Source organism: Juglans regia, chromosome 3 (assembly GCF_001411555.2).
Source record: "Juglans regia cultivar Chandler chromosome 3, Walnut 2.0, whole genome shotgun sequence".
In the NCBI taxonomy this organism is placed as follows: domain Eukaryota; kingdom Viridiplantae; phylum Streptophyta; class Magnoliopsida; order Fagales; family Juglandaceae; genus Juglans; species Juglans regia.
The window spans coordinates 9935412-9960809 of NC_049903.1; the positions used below are offsets into that span (position 1 = coordinate 9935412).

At 36.7% G+C, this 25398-nt stretch overlaps 3 protein-coding genes across 4 annotated transcripts; 1 reads left to right on the top strand and 2 right to left on the bottom strand.

The window, feature by feature from the left end:
- Positions 1-5135: 5135 nt before the first annotated feature.
- Positions 5136-6636, bottom strand: LOC109007939 (serine acetyltransferase 1, chloroplastic-like). The gene has a single exon (XM_018987849.2). It carries the CDS (start codon positions 6383-6385, stop codon positions 5396-5398), a length of 990 nt encoding a protein of 329 aa, XP_018843394.1. The 5' UTR covers positions 6386-6636; the 3' UTR covers positions 5136-5395.
- A 1996-nt stretch (positions 6637-8632) lies between these two features.
- On the top strand, positions 8633-15564 carry LOC109007937 (transcriptional adapter ADA2-like). The gene is made up of 13 exons (XM_018987844.2): positions 8633-9359; positions 11110-11165; positions 11719-11897; positions 12051-12116; positions 12221-12346; positions 12435-12510; positions 12859-12922; positions 13005-13063; positions 13174-13287; positions 13575-13794; positions 14395-14605; positions 14874-15140; positions 15285-15564. Exons 1-13 carry the CDS (start codon positions 9307-9309, stop codon positions 15474-15476), a joined length of 1683 nt encoding a protein of 560 aa, XP_018843389.1. The 5' UTR covers positions 8633-9306; the 3' UTR covers positions 15477-15564.
- Positions 15565-16260: 696 nt separating this feature from the next.
- LOC109007936 lies at positions 16261-25066 on the bottom strand. 2 transcript variants are annotated; one of them, XM_018987841.2, is made up of 6 exons: positions 24057-25066; positions 18968-19062; positions 18760-18876; positions 17837-18649; positions 17225-17441; positions 16261-17056 (listed from the first exon to the last, which is right to left on the bottom strand). In XM_018987841.2, exons 1-6 carry the CDS (start codon positions 24352-24354, stop codon positions 16695-16697), a joined length of 1902 nt encoding a protein of 633 aa, XP_018843386.2. In that variant the 5' UTR covers positions 24355-25066; the 3' UTR covers positions 16261-16694. The 2 variants fall into 2 exon arrangements, with proteins under 2 accessions (XP_018843386.2, XP_035544542.1); XM_035688649.1 differs by lacking the exon at positions 24057-25066 and adding an exon at positions 20764-20956.
- Positions 25067-25398: the final 332 nt, after the last annotated feature.

Sequence of the window (25398 nt, forward strand, 5' to 3'; positions counted from 1 at the left end):
AAATGAGGATCTACAGCTTTTCAAGTTGTAATTCATTATTTTCTCATGTATTTTTTTATGTTTTTTTGTTATTTCCTTTATTTTAGGTTAATATATATATACACATAGTCTATTGGATTTTGTCCATAGAGTGTGTCATCTACTCCGTCTTAGACAGAGTGTGGGGTTGTTCAATTCTGTCTTAGGACAAAATGTAGGGTTTGTTAAATCTGTCTTAGGACAGAGTGTTGTCTCTCAGATGATTTTTCTATAGAGTTCATTAATGGACTAAATCCTGTCAACTACAAAGAAATTTGTACATTGGGGAACCTTAAAAGCAGTAGTTGGCTTGTATTCTGTATGTCTCAAGTCAAAGTTATAATGTCTCGTTATGAACAAATGAAGTTTGTTCTACCTTTAAAAAAAAAAAAAAGAATGCTCTAAGGGTGTTAATTAGAACATTGAGAATGCTGGTATTTACGACATTTTTGCAGGATATTAATGCAACTGAGAGAAACATCATCTATTATATCTCTCATCTTATCTCACACTGGTGATGTTTTATTGAGTTATGCATAAGTAGATAATTAGTTACCATCACATAATTAATCAAACAAATGGATTGTATAGAATAGAGCAATTTCCTATTTGTGTTGTGACTACTTGCAATTTGATAAAATATGTAAAAATTAAACTTGCAGTCTAATATGAAGTATCTATGCCAGTTCTGGTGTTGCCAAGTAAAGATCAAGCCAATAGTAATATCTTCTGAACTGAAAGAAATAATAACACTTTGTTCTTCTCAAATAGCTTTAGTATATATGTACCCTGCATGTGAAGGAAGATATTGTACTGCCAGAATAGGCTTTTTGGAAAATAAATATTCACTGAGAGAGGTGAGAATCTAGGGGGATCTAAATTGATTCTCTGCTATGATATTTCCTTCACTTATGCAATCTTTATATATCTGTGTGTCACCCAGGCAATTGAAGGATCTCAAAGAGTAGCTATCTACAAGTTGTTCTTCCTTCCTACAGTTGCACCAACGGCTTTGTGAGTCGTATCAAGATTCTCTGGCTTTGTTTCTGTCTAGGAGTTGCGAGTTGAAATGGTATTTGTAGTGAGAGATCAAGAAAGGGGAAGTGGAACGTTGGCTGCACCTATCAATGTTCTTGGACACATCCTCCTTTCTACCTTAAAAGGGATATACCCGAAGTTGGTTATAATGCCAAGTAACTAAGTAATTGAGATTTAGTTCTTTTTACTTAAAAAATTGATTTGGAGAAGAAATACAAATCCAAATGACCGCTTCGATGTTGGTTGTAATGGTGAACTCATGGTTACCCTTCCCAGTCTTTGCACTTGTCTGCTTCTCTCGATGATTGTTGATGATGTCTTCTAAAGATCTTGTCAGTTTCGATAAAAACCTCCTCTAATCAATCTCTCATCCAGTTAATCATGTGGTGAAATACGAGTGAAGGGAATAATCAAAAACTCCTGTCATAGAATTCTACTTCATTGGTCAACAATAGTAATGTCTCTTGATCTTTGCATTTGTTGCCGTTCGATACCCGAAGATTTGCAAGATTACAAACCTCTTTTTCTTAAACAGAAGAGTACTGGACCATCTTTGCAATTAGGAGCTCCAATGTACATATTTTTTGCATTTGCCTCCAGTAATCACCACATGGAGAAAAAGGCAATGTTTGTTCCATCATAGGTCACAACTTTAGGGGCAAAGCTTTCTGGTCACTGCACAATGGTAGGATCATGGGTCTTCGTGACCTCTGTGGCCATCGTAGGGGATGATATAACAGCTGCAGAAAGTTCATCCTGCTGTATCTTGTATGTGCATGAGGGGTCCATTTTCCTTGCTAGTACTTGAAGAGCACAGAGCAGTAGTGAGCCTATGAAATTGTGCAAGTTTCCTATTGGTGGCAACCTCCATAGCCTTGGGGGCAATTTATGAACTTTAGATCTTCTGCACACCTTCTAATTGCTAAACCAAAGAGAGGACAAGAAGCAAAGTGATGAAAGCATAGAAATAGTGGAGCCCTATGAAATATAGAAGAGAAACCAGTGACTGTTCTAAAAGGTTCTTTGATAAATTTTGAACTTCAATTGCTGTTATTAGCAGTTTATCAAAAGCTAGAAGGCAACAGCTTTGAAAGTCACTGGAACCTTGAGAAAATAAAATATACTAATAAATGTTAGAATATAAGTTAAATAATCAGATTCACATATTCCCATTAATTGAAATTTTTGGAATAAGTGATGATTTAATATGTAACGCCCCAAACTCGGGTGGCCTGGAGAATTACTACCTGTCACTTAAGAACATGTTTTCCAACATAACTAAAATAAAACTCCAAAAACTTTATTAGCAAAACTCAATTTCATATATTCTAAATAACCACATTAAAAACTCCACAAAATCATTTCCGCAGCAAAATAAACTAAAGAGTCCACAATCTCCCTGTAGTCATAACAAACCAAACTAATAATTTCATAAGTCTTCTTAAACCTAAGATATAATTAAATCTAAAAGACATTAAAACTAAAGGACATCAGAATTCATTCTTCTAACATCATCTCCTCAGCTTAATCATGCTCACCAATCTAATCCAGGTCCTCAGTTGGACTCTCCACGTCATCTGAAAAATATCATAATGATAGGGAGTGAGTTATCAACAACTCAGTAAGCAGAGGACATATGCTAGCGTGCAAACATGAGCATTTACAAAGTATAGCATGCAGAACAAAATATTTTCCAGAGTTATCATGCAGAACAGAACATATTTTCAAATATAACAGAGCGATGATTTTAAGACAAGTAAAACCCATAGTACTTTGGCATAACATAAACTGAGCATCATCATCAAATCAAAACAGAGCATCTTACAGAGCAGAGATCATGTTTCACTCCCATGGTAGGGTTGTGCTATCCCCGGTGGTCAAACCAGGCAGAGACAGAGGTGAAATCTTTCCCTTATTCTTCTCGGAGCCCCGAGTGTGCACACATGAAAGACCACAATAAAACCACTTTGTTTCCAAAGTGGATGCACTCAGAGACAGAGAAGTTGGTACCAACCCAAACAGAGCAGAGCATAACAGAGCAGAGCAGAGACAAAGTTAGATACAAAATCAGTACATCATGCCAAAGGTTTTCAGATGCCATATCAAAACAGAACATAATACCAGAACATAATCAGGTCATTCTTACATACTGAAAACAAAAGTCGGAGCATCTTTCTAAATAAATGCACAATTTTTCAGAATTCTCAAATATCGCTCTTTTTTAGATTTCAGAGACATCATAACAAAATTTAGCTCATGTCTACATAATGCATGTCAGAAAATAATTTTCCTTTTCCACACAAATTTCATGAGTATGCAAATAAACGACTGATGTTGGTTTTGTTTTTCCAAATTCTCATTTCATCATAAAATATGCAAAGTTTTCAGAAAATCAATCTCAGTTTCAATAATTCGTGTAAAACCTAGCATAGGAACCCCGCTTACCTGACTTCTGCAACGTATTATCCATGTCTTGAATTCGACCTCTAAAAATCTTGTCGCCTATTGATAGAAACAAAATATATACACCGAGTATTAAATGACAAATGACATAACTTCCATCTAATAATTAAAACCCAAAATCCCAAACCATATAATAGCAACAACAACTCACCAAGACAACCATATAGTAAATTGGACAGCCCGCATTTCAACCCAAAGTACAATATACTATTCTTAATATTGTCCAATACAACCATGAAAACGAATGTCAACTCAATTCATCAATAAATCACACTTATTTCAGTAGCTCATAATCCCAAGCAATCGCCAACAATTTAACCAAGACGACGCTACACATGCACATTTCTCTCCGTTCACAACTCCACAACAGAAAAATCGTAACACTTCTAGATGTTAATCGGCACCCAACAAACAAACTCCCTTCTAATTATTTCTAAAACACCAAACCAACAAACCAAAATTTATAAAATACACAACGAAGTGAAAAACTCACGATGAAGGCTCAATGTTTATGTGAAACCGAGTAGAACTTCGAACTCACAGCACTACGACCAACACAAGGTGCACTGAATGAAAAACCACCAAAATGCGGGACCACTGAAGTAGCTCTCAGCAACCAGTCAAATATTTGTTTTCCACCCAAAAACGTAGCACTAGAAATTAGCTAGAACATCACGCAGGTGAGTGAGTGTGATAACTGGAAAAGAGAGAATAAACTCAGAATATGTGTGTGGCGTTTGTGAAACCAAGAGGATCTCCCTTCGCGCAACACGGCTCGGCGTCACTCACTGAGATTTTACACTTCACAGATGGGAGAGAGCAAAAGAGAATTGAGCATGAGTGAGTGACTAAGAGGAACACAGTGAAAGCAAGAAAAAAAAAAACCACTAAACGCATTTGCCCTACGTGCAATCTCCAAGCAAAATGCAGAGAAGAAAAAAAAAATAGAGTAAGAGAGAGGGAGAAGGAGATACCTGTAGGTAGCAAAAATATCACCAAAAGGAAGAGGAAGAGCCGCGTCTTGAAGATAAAAAAACTAGTTGCAGAAAATAAAATAGAGGTACACGCGAGGCACGTTAATCTGCAAAGATGGTGGAATGCAACAGGGTGAGAAATCAAAATGAGGGAAAAGGAAACAAAATGGAGGAAATTAAGGGCATGCGATTTGGACTCACGAAACCAACCAAATGAAAAGAAAGAGATGAAATCGGGAAGTGGGTGTGGGTTACGTGTGAGAGAGGCGTTTGAATGAGGGAAACCCAGAAAAAAGAAAATCGAAAGCGAAAGAGAAGGAGAAAGAATTAGGGAGCTAAGGAAGAAGATACATACCCCCAAAACGGCGCCGTTCGCACACCTCCAAGGAAAAGGGCTGGGCCCTCGAGCATGATCCGGGCCTCACAAATAAAAAGAAAAAAAAAAAAGAAAGAAAAAAACTGGGCCTTACATAATATGTGTAGATACACACTACCCCTTGTTCAATTAAATATTCTGCATACTCATTGAAGTGTTAGAATATAAATTAAATAATTGAATTCACCTATTTCCACCAACTAAACTCTCAAACAAGTGATAATTTAACCCAAAACAGAAAAGAAAAGATAATAGTACATAAGACATTGGAATCCTCATTGTTTTAATATATACACAAAACTTGAGAAACATATTCGAGGAAGAGTGATAAGTTATCACTTCTTTGTAAGTTTCTCGTCTATTATTTTGGAAAGTAGACATGATCACCACATGATTTAAGACAAAAAATTATCCATTACAATACATTATTAACTCAATCCCTCTAATATTAACAGCCATCTTCAAACAGAGTGTCGTGTAGGTAGTCTACACCAAGAAAGTGAAAGAGGCTTTCAACAATAATATCTCAGAAAACCGAATCCTCCAAGAAGTGATGGAGCTTAATGGGTTTCTGTTTCCCTCCAATCAATCTAGCTGGGTTTCCAACACTAGTAGCCTTAGGAGGCACATCCTTTAGAACCACTGCCCCTGCTCCAATTTTAGCACCCTCTCCAATTACTATGTTACCCAAAACTTTAGCTCCTGCACCAATGAAAACCCCATCGCCTATCTTAGGATGCCTGTCCCCGGAAAGTTTCCCAGTCCCACCTAATGTCACATTATGCAGAATTGTGACATTGTCTCCTATGATTGCTGTCTCTCCAATCACAATTCCTGTGGCATGATCAAGTAACACCCCCCCTCCAATTCTAGCTCCAGGATGAATATCCACGGTAAAAACCTCAGATGTCCGACTCTGAAGCAGAACTGCCATGGCTTTCCTACCTTTTGACCACAGTTTATGTGCCGCCCTATGCACTTGGCATGCAAGAAAACCTTTAAAATTCAACAAGCAATGCGCATAACCGAGGCAGGCCGGGTCTCGTTCTCTTACAGCTCTGAGATCATCCCTGATGGCTCTCCTGATCTCCTGATCTTCAGCAAAAACGCTCAAGAGAATTCCCTTAAGCGTATCACTAGCAATATGTGCATTTCCCAACTTCATCCCCAGGTGATCCGCCAACGCGCTCTCAAGTGAAACATGTGACAGTATAGATGAGTAATAGTATTCATGCAATACATGCTCTTGTTCAATATCATGCAAAGCTTCCTCTCTAATTTTCAACCAAAGCACGTCCTGTTCTTCTTCATCCTCATTGTGCAGAACGATTTTCGAGGCATTTGACAGTTTATTCCCGGCGGTCCGGTTGCTGGCTTTACATGAAACAATATTTGAGGAATTGGGTCTGCAAAATCGGGGCCGGCAACAAGTATTACTCACCTGGCAGTGATTGGAGTCCAAAGAAAAAGAACTGATCGAAGTTTCACTTCTTGAATTAACAGCACAAGCCGCCATTATTGTTTGAGGGAGCTCTCAATTACTTTCTGCAGTGTGTTATGGAGGCTAGAATTGATTAAACGAACATATATCAGAAGAAGACACCACAGAAAAAAAAAAAAAAAAAAATGTGGCTGAAAGATAAGGAAATGAAGGGTTGGGATGCCATGGGAAGCCGAAGTATGGGATCTATATAGTAAATACAAGGTGAAGAAGTGATTGACCATGCAAAGAACAAGAAATTTCTGGGTAACAACGTAGTGCTTGTATTGTAATTGAGATCCGAAGATTCAAGAAAATATTACAATAGCTAGAGGAGAAGAACAATTAAATTTTGGTCGTGCCACATGACCTTGAAGAGTGACGTTGGTATGACGACTGGTTTCATCATCGTTGTAATAAATTTTATTTTGGTCAAAAGTTCAAAGCGTAACCCATGCGTGCCGAGTACTCCACCGTGTAGATGACAACCTTATCAGGATATATTAATATATGAAAAATATTACTTTTACACCTTATATATTTTAATTTTCTTATTTACTTATTAGTAATAAGTAACTATTAATATATTAATATTTTTTTATATTTTTTAAAAATATTTTAAAATGATAAAAAATATGAATAAAAAATTAAAAAAAATATAAATATGAATTGTGCCGTTCAACAATCAATGTTCGATAGCAACTTAGCACTGCTCTTAATATATACAAAGGGTAAGAAAACCGAAGCTCAGTTTCAAAACTTGCCTTTTCTCTTTAAAAAAAAAAAAAACTTGCTTCTTTTTATCATTTAGATATAGGGTAATTAAGTTAATATGTTGGCGTATAGAATATTGTATGTAACATGGACAGAATCCTTGAAATTGTCTTTTAATCGCCAAGAACTTTAAGCCATAGTTACAAATCAACTTCTTTGAGTGACCAAATTAACAAAGTCGGGGGTCTAGGTATCAATGCTATATTAATAACTAGTCGTTGACTTTCGCATTGCGTGGAAATGATAATACGAGATATCTTAATAAAAATTATACTCATCATCCTCACACCACACATCAAATTTTTTTTTATCTTTTCAAATGTGTGGTGTATGAATGATGGATAGAAGAAATCAATTAAGTTAAGAATGATAAAATAAAAAAAAATAAAAAATAAAAGTAAGTGTGGTGTGTGAGGATGATGAGTAGCAAAACTCTAAACATAATATCACCCATCTACTAACTTGGTTTCACAAACTTTTAAAATCATTTCATCATATGATCTCATCTCAACATTCAAATATCAATTTAAACACAAATATTTTTTAATTTCAAATTTTTAAAATTTTCATCTAATCATTATATTTTTCCAAAACTTTCAAACAAAATACAAAAAATAATTTAACGTTTTCAAATCCCAAAACAAGAATAATATTAAAAATTATATTCTAACCCTCTTTTAATTTTATAGTTTTTGTATTCAACATTTTATTTTATTTCTTAAAACTCCATAAAAATCTTAACTCAAACTATTTTACTATTATTAAAAAATTATCACAGTACTCATTTCATCTGTATAACTAAACGAGATCTAAATCTTTTCGTCTCATATCCTTATCATTGGTATTGGATTGGGCAAAGTTATAGCCAGATTTATTTAAAATAAGTCATTCTTTTATTTATATTATTAAAAAATTATTTTTTTAGTCATTTCCTTAGGATTCCTTTGGAAAGTGAGATTATATAAGAATATTATAAATAATAGTGAAATAGTTTATAAATAGTAATAAAATAATTTAAATTTAGATGTTTTATTGAGTTTTAAGAAAGGAAAAAAAATAAAATTGAATAAAAATATTATTAGAATATAAGTTTTTAATATTATTTTTATTTTAAAATTTGAAAAAGTAGTATTATTTTTTGTGTTTTATTTGGAAGTTTAGAAAAGTGGTAATAATTAGATGAAAAAATTAAAATTTTGAAATAAAAAAATATTTATATTTAAGTGATGTTTGGAAAGAAAATTATGAAAAATTTTGATATGAGATGAAATCTATCTCACTTTCCAAACAAGACCCTGATCAAAATGCTTGAAGATAGAGTGAGTGGTAGAAAGAGAGGATCAGCTTACTGTTAGGGAGAGGAGAAAAGATTAAAAAAAATATGCCTAAAGCTATATCTCTTTGAGTTATTGTAGCTAATAATTAAAATGATTTACTGATTTCTAATCCAATGCAAACAATTATTTTCTCAAATTAGTTAAATATTTCATTACTGATAGATAAATGGCTAAGCTAATACCATTGTTCTTGTCTTCTTGACAAGGCGAATTGGAGGGGCATGTTGAATTTCATAGCCTGGCCGCCCAACCCTAATTGTAATGCGGATCAGATACCAAATTAACTCCCCATCTTAATTACCCAAAACAATGATTATCACCCAAAGCCCAAATCAACTCCAACTGTTTTTGTTTGTGGCCCATTTGAAAGTTTTCATGGCTGTTGCAATTTACTTTCTTTCCACACAAACATCGTTTTTCTTCCTAGTTGTTGAGTTCGGGTCCCAGAAGGCAGAAAGTGCATAACTCATAAGTCAAAACTCAGATTGACTTTACCTGTGACTTTAGAACAATGTAACGAAACTCAGTTTTGTAACTTGCTAGCGCTTTCTTTGCAGCCACCGGCCCACCAAAATAGGAAACAACAATATCTGAGCTTTTATGAGATAACCCAAATCCAAAATTCTCAAAAAGCAGCAAAAATCTCAGAAATGTGTTATTTTGAGCTCGACCCATGATTACCCATTTTTTATAGGATCAAAACGAAGTCACGGTGCCTGAGGAATTTAGGGTTTTACTGGGCCCTATTGATGCTAGTCTCCTGCTCATCCTTCCGTGCGCCTTTCGATTGAAGCCGGCAGTGTTATATTACACTAGTGTTCTTGAGCTCTTCAGCTTCGGAATTCAATGGGCCGCTCACGTGGAAATTTCCACTCTGCTGATGAGGACCCCACCCAAAGGTTCTGATGTGTTTTCTAATAATTCCAATTTTTCCAAAGTTTAATTCACATTTGAGCTTGCATTGTTAGTTGGTTTTGTTTGTTCTTTTCGTAAATTTGATTATACATTCCGTGTTCTTAGTTTTTTTTTTGGGGGTTGGGGAGGGGAGCCTGCTTGACAGCCTTCATAATGAAAAGATTTATAAGCTCTCTGTCTCTCTCTCATACTTTTCTCCTACAAATTTTGGTACTTAGTTTTATCCACTGTTGTTTCACTCAATTGGACATTTAGTCGTTGCAGTAACAGGCGTCACAAGATTCTGAAGTAGTTTGATTTATCAACTCTGCTACATTTTTTTTTGAAACCTCAAACTTCATTTCAAAAACCACCACTGTGGCATTCAGCCATTACATTGTTCATGACATGATCAAACACTACAAGACCTTCACTATTTACAGTAGATTGTTCTACATCTACTAAACTTGGACAAAAACCAGATCTAATTCTATCAGCCATAACTAGAGCACGAATACAAGGGTTGATAAACTCAATATCGATAACCTCAGAGCTTTGATGGAGTGCTTGCTGAGCTAGCTGATGAGCTACTTGGTTGGCCCTCCTTCGTACATGTCTAATTTCCCATCTTGTATCTGCCATGATGGAGTAACATCTTGCACAAGGCATTGGAGCATTCCATTCTCTTGTTGATAATGTCTAACTGCATTAACAACCTGAAGTGAATTTCCTTGAAAAACAACTTTCTGTAAATCGAGTTCTTTACATAGCTTCACAGCTGAGATTAGTCCTCTAGCCTCTGCCATGGTAGCTTCTGTACAGAAAATTATTGGTTGCATGCATGAAACCAATAGATCCCCTTCAGAGTCTCTAACTGCAATCCCAGCTCCAACTCTATGGCCTTGTTCCCTTGTTGCAATATCCCAATTTATCTTGATCCAATCTGACTCAGGAGGATACCAAAGAGCATTGTCTATCTGATCCAAATTACCATTTTTTGAAGCTTTGTGATGCAGGACAAAATTAAGATTATTTTAGTTAATTAATAGAAACTTAGGGATTGAAATTGAGAAAATATTCAAAACAGAGAAAAAAACTGTGAGAGTAGAACTTATTGATAAAACTTGAAATCAAGTTATATAGACCACAAACCAGACTCAAATAGTTATGGAAATCCAAAATTATGAGAATTTTGCCCGAAAAGGCAAAATCCTAATTGTTGCATAAAAATAAAATATGTAATAAAATTAGGATTTTGCAAAAATTGTGGCCCAAATCGGAACAAAATTCATCTTTAAAAGTGAAACTGAAATATTTCCATGAAAGGCAAAAAGTAACTTAAAATTGCGATTTGATGGAGAAAACGGCTAATTTCAAGGCTGAAACATGGACCACCAGGCATGGCATGGTGACCACAGCGAGTGCTCCAAAAAGAGCTTTCCAAATTGGGGGGTCTTATGAAAGATTCTGATTCCCATAGCCAAAGTCATGGCCCAAATAATGACACGTGCGCAATATTGCTCCAATCCTCGGAATCTTCACCATTTCTTGGCAAATTTCTGTTGATCTGCCTCTCGAGGTAGTCCAGTGCTATCAACATAAAATCTGTTAACTGTGCATCATCAGGCCCGGATCCCTCTGCATCACTTTGTATGTTTGTATGAGTGTGTCATATTACTTGTTCATTGATTTTATTTTACATTTGGCACATTGGTGTAGTTTTTTTATTTTGAACAGAAATTTTTTGCCATGCAGATCAAGGAGAAAAAAGAATGCCTCCAGTGGTGAAAATTCAGAATCTTCAGCTGCAGGTACTTTTCTACCATTACATAACTTGAAATGTAGTCTTTTTAGAAGTTAACTCCGATGGCATGGTTTTCTTGATGCCCCCCCCCCACATTTTTGTCCCACAGCACTTACATGCATACCTACACGCTTCATGTCTATGTCATTTATCTGGTAGTAAGCATTTTATTAAAAGTATGTGTGGAAGGCCAGCCAAAAACTCAACTGACTTATTGTTAGAGTCAATTGAGGTTCTGCCCAGGCACGGGTTTTTCTCATTTGTTTTGAGTCCTTGTTGATATTCCTATAAGTAGTTAGAGTACTTGGCCTCAAGGCTTCAGCTCCAATGGCAAAGGAACAGGGCTTGCTTTTGAAACTTGTATATTGTAGAAGCTGCCATGACAATATGATGGTGCTGATGGTTTTCTAATCAATTCATCATTTTTAGTGACTAGGTGCTGATTGTTGCTGTCCATATGCTTTTTAGTTCATTTCTTTAATTCTTTTTTTTTTTTTTTTGTTTACTTCAATCCTTTCTGATAATTCCTTTTCTTCTCCTGGGCCCCCTTTTTGACTCAGGTCAAGGAACAAGTGAAGGGAAAAGAGCTTTATACCACTGCAATTATTGCAACAAAGACATTACAGGAAAGATCCGAATCAAGTGCGTCATGTGCCCTGATTTTGACCTATGTATTGAGTGTTTTTCTGTTGGAGCTGAGATGACACCTCATAAGAACAATCACCCTTACAGGGTTATGGTTAGTAATGATATCATTAAAAATCTCCTCCTGATGATACCTTGAAGACCGAGTTTTGCTTGGTGTTAAGTTATTAATATAGACTTGTATCCATTTTGTCATGATGAGGATGTAGATTTGTGCTTTAGCTTTTATGTATTTTCATTTCAACAGGACAATTTATCTTTCCCTCTTATTTGCGCTGACTGGAATGCAGATGATGAAATACTGCTCCTAGAGGTACTTTCTATCTTGGTTTGACTGATCCCAGTTATTTTTTCAGCACTGTATTTTGTACATGGAGGAGTCAATTTTGACTTGTGGCAACAACATTTTTATTTCAGGGGATTGAAATGTATGGAATGGGTAACTGGGCAGAAATTGCTGAGCATGTAGGGACGAAGAGCAAAGAAGAATGCATAGAACACTATACAAATGTATATATGAGCTCTCCATACTTCCCTCTTCCGGTATGACATCTTGAAAATCTTGTAAAAATGAATTCTCTTCAGAATTGCAAATTTTTAGAAGAGTAAGTTGTGGAACATATCTTTTTAGGACATGTCTCATGTTGTCGGAAAAAATAGAAAGGAGCTTCTTGCTATGGCTAAAGGACATAGTGAGGACAAGAAAGGTGTGTAACCATGTTTACGTCAATTCATTAATCCTTTTTTGTTGTGTTTATCATTTCTTAATCTTGCTTAACTGGTGTTTATCATATTTATGCAAGAGTCCTACGCAAGAAAAGTTATTATCATGTCCTAGATGCTAATCAGTACGTGACCCTCTGGCCAATTAGGGTCATAGCCATAGGCCACACTTTATAGAATAGTCCCTTGTGATTATAAGATATTTGTAACTCTGGGGGTGGGGGGACTTGGGAAGCAATTAGGTTGCCAATACTTGGTTGTTAGTCTGCACATTTTGCATGATTGGGACTATTATTCATTTTAGTGATGGGTAATTGCCTGTGACTATTCAGGATTTCCTATGATAGGGGAGCTTCATTTGAAGGAAGAATCTCCTTTTTCTCCTTCAAGAGTCAAGTATGCTCTCGTTCTCTTCCATGGATGCTTTATGCAATTTAGTTGAGATGCCGTTTTATATGATTTTTATCGATTCACTCAGAGTTGAAGATTCACATAAAGGTGGTTCCTCTGGACGCTTATTGTCAAGCTTAATTTCTGGTGAGCCAAAATATAACCGACTAGTTTTGAATGCTTTATCAAATGATTTATTCTATTAAAGGTTGGGTATATGATCTTTTGATTCTGTGCCTTTGTTTCTTGTGCTTCAGAGGTTGAATCTGGGGTCCGCTCTAGTGGCTCAAGTGCAGCATCAACAGCTGCTAACAAGAAGGCATCAAACATAGCCCAGGTCAAAGATGGCGCTGGTGTTATTAGAGTGGAAGGTGTGACACATAATCTACAGATGGCATATGTTTATTGGTAGTTATGGATTTTGTTGTGTTAATTTATATAAATATCACTATTCATGTAGCTGAAGGATTTTCTTGAATGAATGCGACAGGCAATATTGCAATTTGTTTGTTTGTTGTATCTGATTGATACCTTCTATGCATCACTTTTCTTTTTGCATGTACCAAAAGGTTGAAAGATTGGTTTTGCATTCATAGTCTATATATGGTTATGATAAAGCCATGGGATATTAAATTATGTTCGTTCATGCTCTTGGCAGATCCCCATGCAGACAGGAGCTTTAGTGGGAAGAAACGGAACACTTCGGTGAATGAGGGTCCTTTATTTGAGTTGAGTGGCTATAACCCCAAAAGGCAGGAGTTTGATCCTGAATATGATAATGACGCTGAACAATTATTGGCTGAGATGGAATTTAAGGAAACAGACACAGAGGATGAACGTGAGCTGAAGTTGAGAGTGCTACGAATCTATTCAAAGAGGTTAATGTTCTTAATAATTTGATTTTAATTCTCTTTAATATTACTTTTCCCTTTACGTATCAAAAAAATAATTTGATTTTAATTCTTATTGGCAGATTTATATAATAAAATTTTTAAATAAATTTGTTATAAGTTTCACATATTGGTTTTTATTTACACGTATAGTGCAAGCAATATATATTGTGTGTGGAGTAAACACTTAAAAAAAAAAGTTGTGAAGTAAATACTTATAAAAAAGTGTTGTTTGTGGAGTAAATAATTTAAGAACTTATAAGAAGAAAGTTTTGAAACTTATAACACGGAATTTAAGTTTTACACCAACTTTGCATAATGGTACAGATGAAAAAGAATAAAGGAGAACTGAAATTGGGGCGTTACTATCACAAAATCATTATGAAGACAGGATGAAAATTTTTCTGCATAATTTCTATAATGTTCTTCATCTGGTCATCGAGTGTTTTTCTTTTCTGCTTGCTTTCATTGTATGGAGGTTTTGTTTAGACAATTTAATAATATGGCATAATCCTGCTGGTTCATACTTATAAAATGTGTACTCAGTCACCTCTATCTTCACTATGGTTAGTATAAACTTTTTGGCAGGCTTGATGAGAGGAAGCGTAGGAAGGATTTCATATTAGAAAGAAACTTGTTATATCCAAATTCTTTTGAGAAGGACTTTTCACCTGAAGAGAAGGCAATCTGTCGGCAATATGATGTCTTCATGCGTTTTCATACCAAAGAAGAGCATGAGGATCTGCTTCAGACTGTTATTGCAGAGCATCGGACACTTAAGAGAATTCAAGAACTTAAGGTATAATACATGGCTTGCCCCACTAGAAAATAAACGTGGCTGTGCCTGAAATCAGTTATATGTTGCATCCAAAGTCTTTTGTATAAAACAAGCATACCGCATTGGCTTTTATTCTTGAAAGTTGCCATCCATGATATCATATTCTATGCCATCCACGCACACGCTAACGCTGGACACTAAAAGAATGCTTCATTCTGTGAAACTAATGTCTTCCTTGCATTACTTTTATTTTACGTTCTTTTCAAGAAACTCGAAAGAATATTTTCAGGAAGCTCGAGCTGCTGGTTGCCGCACATCAGCTGAGGCAGATAGATACCTTGAACAGAAAAGGAAAAGGGAATCTGAAGAAAATGCTTGTAGAGCAAAAGAAAGCGCTCAGGTTGGTCCAAGCACTCAGGCTGGTCCAAATGTGATCATGGCTTCAGAATCTGCTGGCAAGGAGTTAAATTCCAGGCCAGCAGGACAGGCTACTCCAAGCTCTGTGAATGATTTAGATATAATGGGCAGTTATAGGGCAGATCTATTGTCTGAGAGTGTAAGTATCTAGTTCCAACTTCCTAATTCCTAATTCTTAACAAGAAAACATATGGGCACCTTTCTGTTTGTTTGCCGTGTTCCTAAAATTGACTGCCTGCTTAGTAAACATCCTTGACATCACTCTGCTTCCATGTGTTGACAGGAGAAACGGCTGTGCAGCGAGATTCAGGTACCCCCACCTCTTTATCTTAAGATGCAAGAGGTTATGTCAATCGAAATCATCAGGGGTAATGTCGCAAAGAAATCCGATGCCCATAACTTGTTCAAGCTTGAACCTAGCAAAATTGACACGGTTTATGATATGCTTGTGAAAAAGGGGATTGCACAACCATGAAACCATCCCATCCCGTGCTTTACATTTTTATTGATCTTAATGGTAAATTATTTCATTTATCTCAGTTTTTCCATGGAAATTAAGAACATGCTCTATCTTTGCTTTGCCTTTTTTTAATTATTAATAGTTAATGGGTATATATTCAACGCATTCGGAATGAGTTGACTTCTATTAGTGAAGGGAAGATCCGTTTCTTCACCAATGTGGCTCAAAAGCTAAGGTGTAGCTGGTACAAGTTATCATGTTTGTGTGTACCTCTCTCTCTCCCCACATACTTTAGAGTGAAATTTGAACTCCAATTCTACCAGAAATAATTGCAAACACACGAGATAGTGTGCTCACTGAAAGGGAGACTAGCGTCCAGAACCTGCAATTTCCTTGTACATTCCAACTCAGTTGTCTACTGTGTTTACAGCAAGTGCCTGCATGACAACCTTTAGGACATAAATTTAATACGTTTTTGCGGCATTTTTAATTTCAATTTATTTTTTTGTGCACAGCAAAGTAATGTGACTAAAATCTCCAAACAAGAACATGGTTAGGGCAAGTTCGACGTGCGTCTCTGTCCCCCAGGATTCCTAGGGGTTGATCCGCTTTGCTCCAACCTGGGGTTCAATTTCAAATCACGATCCTTGTTAAGAGTTTTCTAGACCCGAAATTTTTTGTGAACAACGTAAAGCAGAATTTGCAGATTCTTGGACATGAACGTGAAGGGGTACCAAATGGGTTATGGCCACAAAGCATCTCAGTAATATTTATTGAGAGAGAGAGAGAGAGAGCAACATTGGCAACAATGCACATCCATAATTTCCTCCTAATGTAAAATAAGCTTTACAGTTGAAAACTCAAGACTATACTTGACATATTGAAACTATATGTTGAAGAGCACTATGCCAGAACTTGCTAGCACAAAATACACCAGGTGACTTCTAAAAGCTAAATTGAGTGGCTACTGTCTAGCCTGACATAATTATCTTGAACTTAGATTGCAAATAAAATGCTACTCTTCATGCCGCAATGTTAAAACCTGCCACAGGTATTGCTGTACACCCCGCCAATGCTCCTGATGTTAGATACTCGGGACTTTGAAATTCTTACGTTTTCCTAGATCAGCAGTCATGCACCTAATTTACTCGATGGAGCCCAACTTTAAACATCTATCATCAAAGTCAAAAATCTTCACATTAGACAAACCGCTAGGCTATCCGTTCTCAGGCTTCAGCTGTTCACATCTTCGTCAGAACCAAGATCACCATTGGCATTATTATCACCATTTTCATCCCCACGAACCTCAACTCTGTCCAGGACTTCCTTGGAAATGGTTAAATCTGGTATTTCTTGCTGTTCTTCAACTGCTTCAAGCTTGGGTGTTGCATAAACTTCGGGTTCCATGAGTGTAGAGCCACCACACCCAGATGCTTTAGCCATAGCAGAACACACTGAATGCTTCAAGTTACGACTGGCATTTTCACATAAACTGTGAATGTCAGGCTTCTCCTTTATATCAACCCATCTGTCCCATACCCAATCTCTGGAAGGTCGAAAATTCTTTCTGTGGAGCTGCAGAACCTTGTCTTCCCCTAAGATCAAAGAGTAAGTTACATCATTTACTGTAACTGATGGGCAGAACCCAAACACAATATTGTTCATCAACTTATTAGAGCAGCTCAATGAGCCATGTGCTCCCATTAAATTGTCACAAGAATAACTAACTTAAGTGCGCCAGATACTGTTGCATTAGAACATACCGGGGAAGTAAACATGCCAAGTGTCATTTCCAGAGGTGTCAACTCCAGTTATAACACCTTCCCACCAGCCATCACTCCACCATGCATCAACTGGGGTACCAACCTCCAATGCAAGGTTGGTAAAATCTTCTGGAGGGCTTGGCCGAATTGTCAGGCGGCCTGAGCATCTCATGCCTAACATATCGGGAGCTGCAACTCTAGCAGCAGGGACCCATTCCTACATATAAACAGAACCATCAAAATTCGAATTTCTTTCCTGGCCAGTTCTTTACAACAAAGGAAACATTTAGTGTACAATGTATATGCACATGTTGATACCAATCAAGGGGATGACGGACCCCCTCTCCCAGGTTGTATACCCAACAACTACTATCAATTATATTTCAGTCATTACACGAATTACAGAACTCATCCATGAAGCAGAGAAGATTGCCAAGTTAACTATTTACCACTCATTTAAATAATCAAAACTTCTGTGTGATGCATCATGGAGGCAGTGCCCAAAAGGAAAAAACTACTCTACCTGATATTTGTCTCTGCCACAACCTATGTCTCATTCCAAAACACAGCCAAGGAAAACTCAAAACATAACTTTCTGAACCACTTGCATACCTCTAGATTGCCACATCCGTCTGCATCCTGCACGTCATCATATTGAACTTTCAGAAGCTTCTGAGATGCCCGCAAGACCTTACACCTAAACCAGCAGCCACGAATGCCACTATCTTGACAGAGCAATTCTATCTTGTCATCAACCTTAAAAGAAACAGGACATTTGGGTTCAACAATCTTCATTCCCTTTGTTCTCCTTGAAAATCTCAATTTCAACTTTGGGAGCTTTGGTTCACACTCTGTTATCTGATTCCTAGGGAATGAATGTCCAATACCAGAACCAGTTTCAAGTCCTTGATAACCCTTGCAACTTCTCTTCCTCTTAGTACCCACCCTCAAAGGATCATCTTGTGCAAACTCTTCTTCATCTTCCATGTTCAATTTATGGCACTTAACTTTTTGCTTGGTGATGAGCAAACCATCTATGGAAGAGAGGATAGCTTGATTAGAATACCCAGACAGTTTAGGAAGAGTAAAGGGCTTGATCTTATTGTTCTTAAACTGCCTAAAGCATATGTGGATTCCTGATGAAGAACTAGGTGCACCAGTAGCCACACATTTTTCATAATGTTTAGGAGTCAAAACTGTCGCAGGACCATCAACACACTCAGCACTGATCACCTGAACATGAGGTGTGATGAAAACTTCTCTTGGGTGGGAATCCAGTTGAGGGATTACACGCTCAACTTCCTTATTGTGGTGAAACCACCGCACTTTAACCTTTTTGAGTCCTTTCTTGTCTTCATACATATCTTCCAAGTAACCAAGATACTGACTTCCTTCTTCAGCCATAATATATACAAATGAATGAACCTGAACGCCAAGGAAAACAAAAGCAAAAAGAAGAATATAATCTGGAGGATATGAACATAGGCGAGACCACTACTAGATATAGGATAAATAATCAATGCATTGATGCTTACAGCTATGGTTGTTCTGTTCCTGCAAAAAGCTGGGTAGTGCTTGAGCTGTTTGGCACAGATACAAGCATCGCCAGACCATAGAATGTCAGAATTTTGAGCTCTCAATTTTCTTACAACCTGGATTTAAAATGAAGAATACAAAATTTTGATAAGATAGGGAAAAAAACTAAATCTAGGAAGTAGAAAATAAACTTCAGTAAACTGATACCATATCATCCGGAAAGAAAGGTTGACGAGCACAGGATCCAGTCATTGATACTTCGAGAGGTCCTAAAGTTTGTCGTGAGTCAATCATTGGTGAATCTGTTAACACACATGATGAGATTTCTTTGGAAGGAAACACACTTCATTACTACAAGGCAAGTTTCATTACAGCATAATATACCTAGGTGAGGTTTGAATAGTGGGTTGAGATGAGATAAAAGTTGAATAAAATATTGTTAGAATATTATTTTTAAATATTATTATTGTTTTGGGATTTGAAAAAGTTGAATTGTTTATTATATTTCGTGTGGGAATTTGGGAAAGTTGTAATGATTAGATGAGATGAGATGAGATGAGTTGAGATCAACTCTGAATCCAAACGGGCCAGACTAAATTCATGAAATCAATTTGAGGAATATGAAAAAGAAGATGTTGACAAGAAGACCATGCAAAAATAAGTGTGATGACTAAAAGCAGAATTAAACATATAAAGTTATAAAAGATTAACCATCAAATGCTAATCCATTCATTGCTGGCAAGTGACAATGTAAAGGGGTGTAGGTGCAGACCAAGATCGAAATGTGCCAATTTGAACCCCTCAATTGTTTTTTGTTTGGTTTCAGCAGGTTTGAATAATGAATAAGCAGCCTGGTTTAAATGCTCACAGTAACTGAACCCACTCAGGACTAAACCCTCTATAAATCATAGTTTTAGATAAGCACGGGTAGCTCAACACTTTGGAAATATCCTGTCATTCTCATTCTAATTATACCTGAAACATGGGGAATGAAAACAAAGTTCCAGTATGGTATCCCATAATGACACCTTAGGCGAACTAGATAACATATATAGGGCAATTGCGAGTTAAATGCTCGCAAAAACTTACCATAATTTCTTTTAATGACAGCCCAAAGTTAATTGGTTCCATTTAAGACAACCGATTTTAAATGGAGGCTATCAGTGGTTTTTTATTGGGAAAGCAATTTTTTTTATCAGTAAAAATAATTTTATTCTGTTGCCGGGAATCAAACCCAGGTCTCCCGGGTAAAGGGAAAGCGATTACCATAAACAATATCTGAACTCGGCAGAATTAAAGAAAGACTATCCTGTTATGCTCCACTAACAAATAAACCAAGCCTGACAACTGGACTAATTTGAATTCCTGCCTTTCTCCTACTTGGTAATTGCACCTGCTAATCTAGACTAATTGAAACAAGAGAGAACCAAATCCTAACAGACATGAATGAAGCATGCTAACCCCCATCATACTAGATTCTAGATAAGTGGCATGCACCTTACAGACTCTGTTAAACGAATTTATGGAAACCACAGATGAAATGTCTATTCATATGTGTGGTCAGAACTCAGAAATTCACAGTTGACATGAGCTAAAATTCCATAGATTTAACAGGTGGGAAAAATGCCAGAACAATTATTGGAACCTAATTCCTTGCCAGATGGGACAAGAAAATGCCCTACCTTTCTGATCGAATCAGAAAATTAATGAAATTGGTTATCACACAGTGCAACAGGTGAGAAATGAAATCAAAGAATTGTATGCCCACCCTGTGAACAGAAGCTGTGGAAGAGAATTCTTCAGTTCATACTGAGCATCACAAAAGAAGAAAGGCGCGATAAGTGAAGGCTTTAATAAGGCAAAAAAAAAAAAAAAGGATTGGGGTTATAAATTTAGGAAGAATAGGTAGAATCTGTAACATCCATAGACAACTAAAAAGAAACAACGCAAAGCGTGAAGAAAATAAAATTGGTAGATAATAGGTTTCAGGTTTAATACAATACCTTCTTCCTAGTCATTGTCCCCAAGATCATATTGACAAACTCATAGCATCTCTCTGTCAAGTGGATGCAGTGGTTTGTAAATATCGAAAAATAGCAGGAGGATGTGGCAGAAAGAGCTTATGAAAATAGACGAACACGTAACAACAACCTCTCTTGCATGGAAATGTGGTGAAATATAACAGGCTGAGCTCTCTCTCTCTCTAGCGGGCTGGGTAAAATGGGAATTTTAAATATAAATGAAGTTAAGAAGAAGATGATGTGGCAGACAGCGGTTATGATTGCATCAAAATCCAGACATGTACTTATCAAAAAAAGAAAAAGACAGGAATATAGATAGATACCAAAATCTCTATTGTATATTTGATAAGATTTTCGCAATCGTGAGAAATTACTTTTTTATTGGAAAAATACTTTCTTAGACTCTAACCCTTGGAACAAAGAAACATGACATAAAGCTCTTAAAATAAAAATTTCTACCAGATGATTCCAAGTCAATTAATGAGGTTAATTTCTATACTCTAAACCGAAATCTAAAAAGAATTCAGAAGAATCTTAATGAAAGGCCGAGTTACCATATTGGTCTATAATTATAAACCTTCCAATCTGATCAGTCACCATCCGTTACAGTACAAACCTTAAGACCGACAACAAAAGTGCTACCGCAAACATTTAGTCATGGAAAATGATGAGTTATCAATTCTAAAAGACTTACTACGCCAATAGATACATATAATTGTGCACACTTGCACATGCACACAAGAAATGTGGATAAAATCTTCTCCGGTGGAATTAAAAGAAAAAATTGCCAACATGCATTATTTAGTGAATGAAAGAAAGAAGAAAACAATGCCAGCATACATTGCTAATGGGCAAACAACTTTTGTGACAACTGTGATGAAATAGATACATTCTGACAACTTTGATGAATTGGTCCTCAGTTGGGGGCTGCTTTCAAGGCGAAATCTATTTGGGAGGGCGTGTTAGAAAAAATTGTTACTAGATTGGCAGGTTGGAAACGAATCTATTTTTCAAAGGGTGGCAGATTAACTCTTACGAATAGCACATTATGATTAACTCTTATCAACAGCACTTTATGTTTAACTCTTATCAATAGCAATTTATCTAACCTCCCTATATACTTTATTTCTTTATTTTTGTCACCTACAGGTGTGGCCTCTCATATTGAGAAAATTTTTCGTAATTTTCTTTGGGAAAGTGTTGGGGAGGAAGCAAAGTTTCATCTTGTTGGTTGGGATAAAGTTTGTTCCTACTTATCAATAAATAAATAAAGTTTGTTCCCTGGTACCTTGTGGTGGTTTGGGGGTGCGTAACTTGAGGGTCTTCAACAAAGCACTTTTGGGGAAATGGTTGTGGAGATATCATCGGGAAGGGGAGTGTTTGTGGAGAGAAGTCATAGATTCAAAATATGGGAGTATTAGGGGGGCTGGTGTTCCAATGAAGTTAGGGACATGTGGTGTGGGGTTGTGGAAAAATATTTGCTCTGGATGGGAGAGATTCTCCAATTGTTTCAGATTTGCGGTTGGAAGAGGTCATGGAGTTTATTATTGGCATGATGTTTGGTGTGGTGAAAGGACTCTTAAGCATGTTTTTTCATGCTCTACTTTCTAGTGACAGAGGCCGTGATGGGTGACTTGTTGGTGTGTTCCAATAGTTCTTTCCATTGGAATGTTAGTTTTTCGAGAGCGGCTCATGATTGGGAATTGGGAATGTTTGCAGATTTTTTTGACTCATTGTATGCTATGTTGTTTGGCAATGTGTTGGAGGATAGGATGATTTGGACTCCTGGTGGGAATAAAAGGTTCTCGGTGCATTCCTTTTATAAGGCCCTCTCAGGATTCTCTAATGATCATTATTTTCCTTGGAAGGCTATTTAGAATTGTATGGTACCCCCTAAGATTGCTTTCTTTATATGAACTGTATCTCTTGGGAGAATTCCCACCTCTAACAATTTGAGGAAATGTGGTCTCATCATTACGGTGCTTCTTATACAAGAAAGATGGGGAATCTGTGGATTGTCTTTTGTTACATTGTGAAGCGGCCTGGTGTTTGAGGAATGAGATCCTTAATCGGACAGGTGTGACATGGGTTATGCCTGAAGAGTTATGGATATTTTTCAGCGCTGGACAGGTATTAGGGGAAATGTTCACATTGCTGCTGTGTGGAGAATGATCCCTCATTGTATTATGTGATGTTTGTGGATGGAGAAAAATAAGAGGTGCTTTGAAGACTGGAGTATTCTTTGGATGAGCTGAAGAGATTCTTTTATAATACTTTATTTTCTTGGGCTTTGGTCATTACTTGTAATGAGGACAATTTTCATAATTTGCTTGTATCTCTCACTAGTGTTTAGTGATAATTACGCATATTCGGTGTATACTCCCTGTGTACTTGGGCTATACCTTCTCCTATCAATAAAATTTTACTTATAAAAAGAAAATCAGATACCAAATATTGTTGATGAATTATGCACCAAGACATTGCCAAAAAACTTAAATAATTTGCCACGACTACATACATGGTATGTATCTGAAGGTTTCAGACAAACTTTAATGAAAATGTTTCGTTAATGAAATTCTACACCTATTGGGGTTATAAAAAACTGAACCAAACACAACTTCAGTAAGACCAATTCTTTCAAGTAACAACTATGTGCAATTGTTGCTTTCATGCAAGAGTAGACACTTACATAAAGGACGCTGTCTAAATTTGAGGGGTAAGAAAAATTATAATTCTGAGAACTGTTACCTACTGTAGAACACATTCTTGCATGCGCTTTGTATTCCTGAATATGAGTCTTCTTTGACATTGAAAATATTTTTGGTGCAATTTTTTTGCGACAACACCGACATTGAGTTCGGGAATATTAATGAATCAATGTCATTCATTCTACATAGGAATCTAATAATAAATATGTAGGTGGAACAAACTCCAAATATCCCCAAAGATGGATAATACCGGGCCAACATTAGCAAAATGTAAGGCAAAACCACATGATTTTCAAATTTCACCATCATAGGAAATTGCATCCAACCACTAAATCGTAAATCACATCCAAATTACTGTCCTAAGCCCCACATCTATATGGTAGTCGTATTAAATATTGAAATTTATGTGTAAAAAACATCTCAAGGGAATATTTTTGTCAGCTTTCATGGTAAGTTCAGAGTTGATCGAATAAAGGATTACGCTATTCATTTAATCCATTCAAGCTAAATCCTAAAACATAAAGTTCTAATTAAGGAACATGGAATTGCAGTTCCTTGAATACATACTTGAAATGTCTGAGTATGGAACACGATGCCTTGAGACCAATGATGTCAGCCATTCAACGACTTCTCTTCTCGCCCGCCATTTCATGCACACATTGTCGGATTTTCCAAAACGGGACAACTGCATAAACTCATCCGAGACTTCATATGTCATGTGCCTTACACTCCTCTCAGTCCCTATAACAGCAAGGACTGAATCTCCAGTCACATCCTTTAGATAAAAATAAATCATACGGTTACCACGCTCATGGCATATAATTTGCTCCTCCCATTCCACAAAACTAGGATTATTCACAGACATCCCGCTACTTAGAGAGCCACAAGTTCAAGGAGCCCCTTTTTTTAACACATTCAGCTGAAAACCCCCAATTCCAGCAATAAAACCTCTGATATACGGCAAAAAAACTCAGTTCACAAAACCCTCAGATGGCACCTAGATGATCACAAAACTCAAACCCCGTTCAAGAAAACTAAAAAGACAGACAAAACCCAGTTGAGCAAAGCTTACTCCCACTCAATATCTATGACCAAAAACACAATCTATTTTTAGAACACTGCGTTCTCCATGTCTCTAACAAACAGCCGCTTTGGACTGGGGTTTAGCCAAAGTGAAAAGAACTCAGAGGACTAGAGCCTGAGCAGAGGACTCGAGCAGCATAAACAGGAAGATAGGCGCCAGAAACGGAAAAGGGTTAGGCTGTTCTAGTTCTTGGAACGAAGCAGAGAAGACAAACGAACAAAAGAGGGCTTCAATGATTGGGCAACCGGACCGGAAATAAAAAACTGAGTACAGTTTGGCTGAAGAGTTTCACCGTCTCTCAGTAATCTCTATGAAATGAAAGTTCCGAGAAGAGACATCTGTTCGTAAAATTTGTGAAAAACGTCGACCGAGAGAGAGAGAATGGCTGGTTTACAGAGGTTGTGGAGTAGGCAGGCCGATACATTAGGTGGTGACGGTGAGGCGGAGGCAAAGGGGAGGAGGGCAGAAAGGGAATTATGAGAAGCGTGTAGGGATATCCTTGTAACCTGGAACGTAACTTCAAAACTTCGAATAGCATTGTACACATACTACATTTTCAATCTCATTTTCACAAATAAAAAAATAAAAAGAAAATACATAATATATTATGATTTTAAAGTCCAAATGCTGCCAAAATGAATAAATGAAGTGGTTGTTAATCTTTGTGGGAAGTGTGGCAACCCAGAAAAATGCAGCAGTTATCGAGAATGCTGGGTTTTCAGAAGCTGCTGCAACTGCAAGTCATTGGTAAAATAAAGCAATAATGGCTCAATAAATTGAATTTCTCTCATAAAACCTTCCAAGCCATTTGAAATGGTGTTCATT

Excerpts from the sequence above, each read along its gene's own strand:
- LOC109007936 (XM_018987841.2), bottom strand. The coding sequence starts at position 24,354 with ATGTCTGTGAATAATCCTAGTTTTGTGGAATGGGAGGAGCAAATTATA. Across the intron at positions 19,063-24,056 it reads TCCATACTCAGACATTTCAA|ATTCACCAATGATTGACTCA; the intron begins GTATGTATTCAA and ends GTGTGTTAACAG. Across the intron at positions 17,442-17,836 it reads ACGGATGTGGCAATCTAGAG|GAATGGGTCCCTGCTGCTAG; the intron begins GTATGCAAGTGG and ends GTTTATATGTAG.
- LOC109007939 (XM_018987849.2), bottom strand. The coding sequence starts at position 6,385 with ATGGCGGCTTGTGCTGTTAATTCAAGAAGTGAAACTTCGATCAGTTCT.
- LOC109007937 (XM_018987844.2), top strand. The coding sequence starts at position 9,307 with ATGGGCCGCTCACGTGGAAATTTCCACTCTGCTGATGAGGACCCCACC. Across the intron at positions 11,166-11,718 it reads TTCAGAATCTTCAGCTGCAG|GTCAAGGAACAAGTGAAGGG; the intron begins GTACTTTTCTAC and ends TTTTTGACTCAG. Across the intron at positions 12,347-12,434 it reads CTCCATACTTCCCTCTTCCG|GACATGTCTCATGTTGTCGG; the intron begins GTATGACATCTT and ends ATATCTTTTTAG.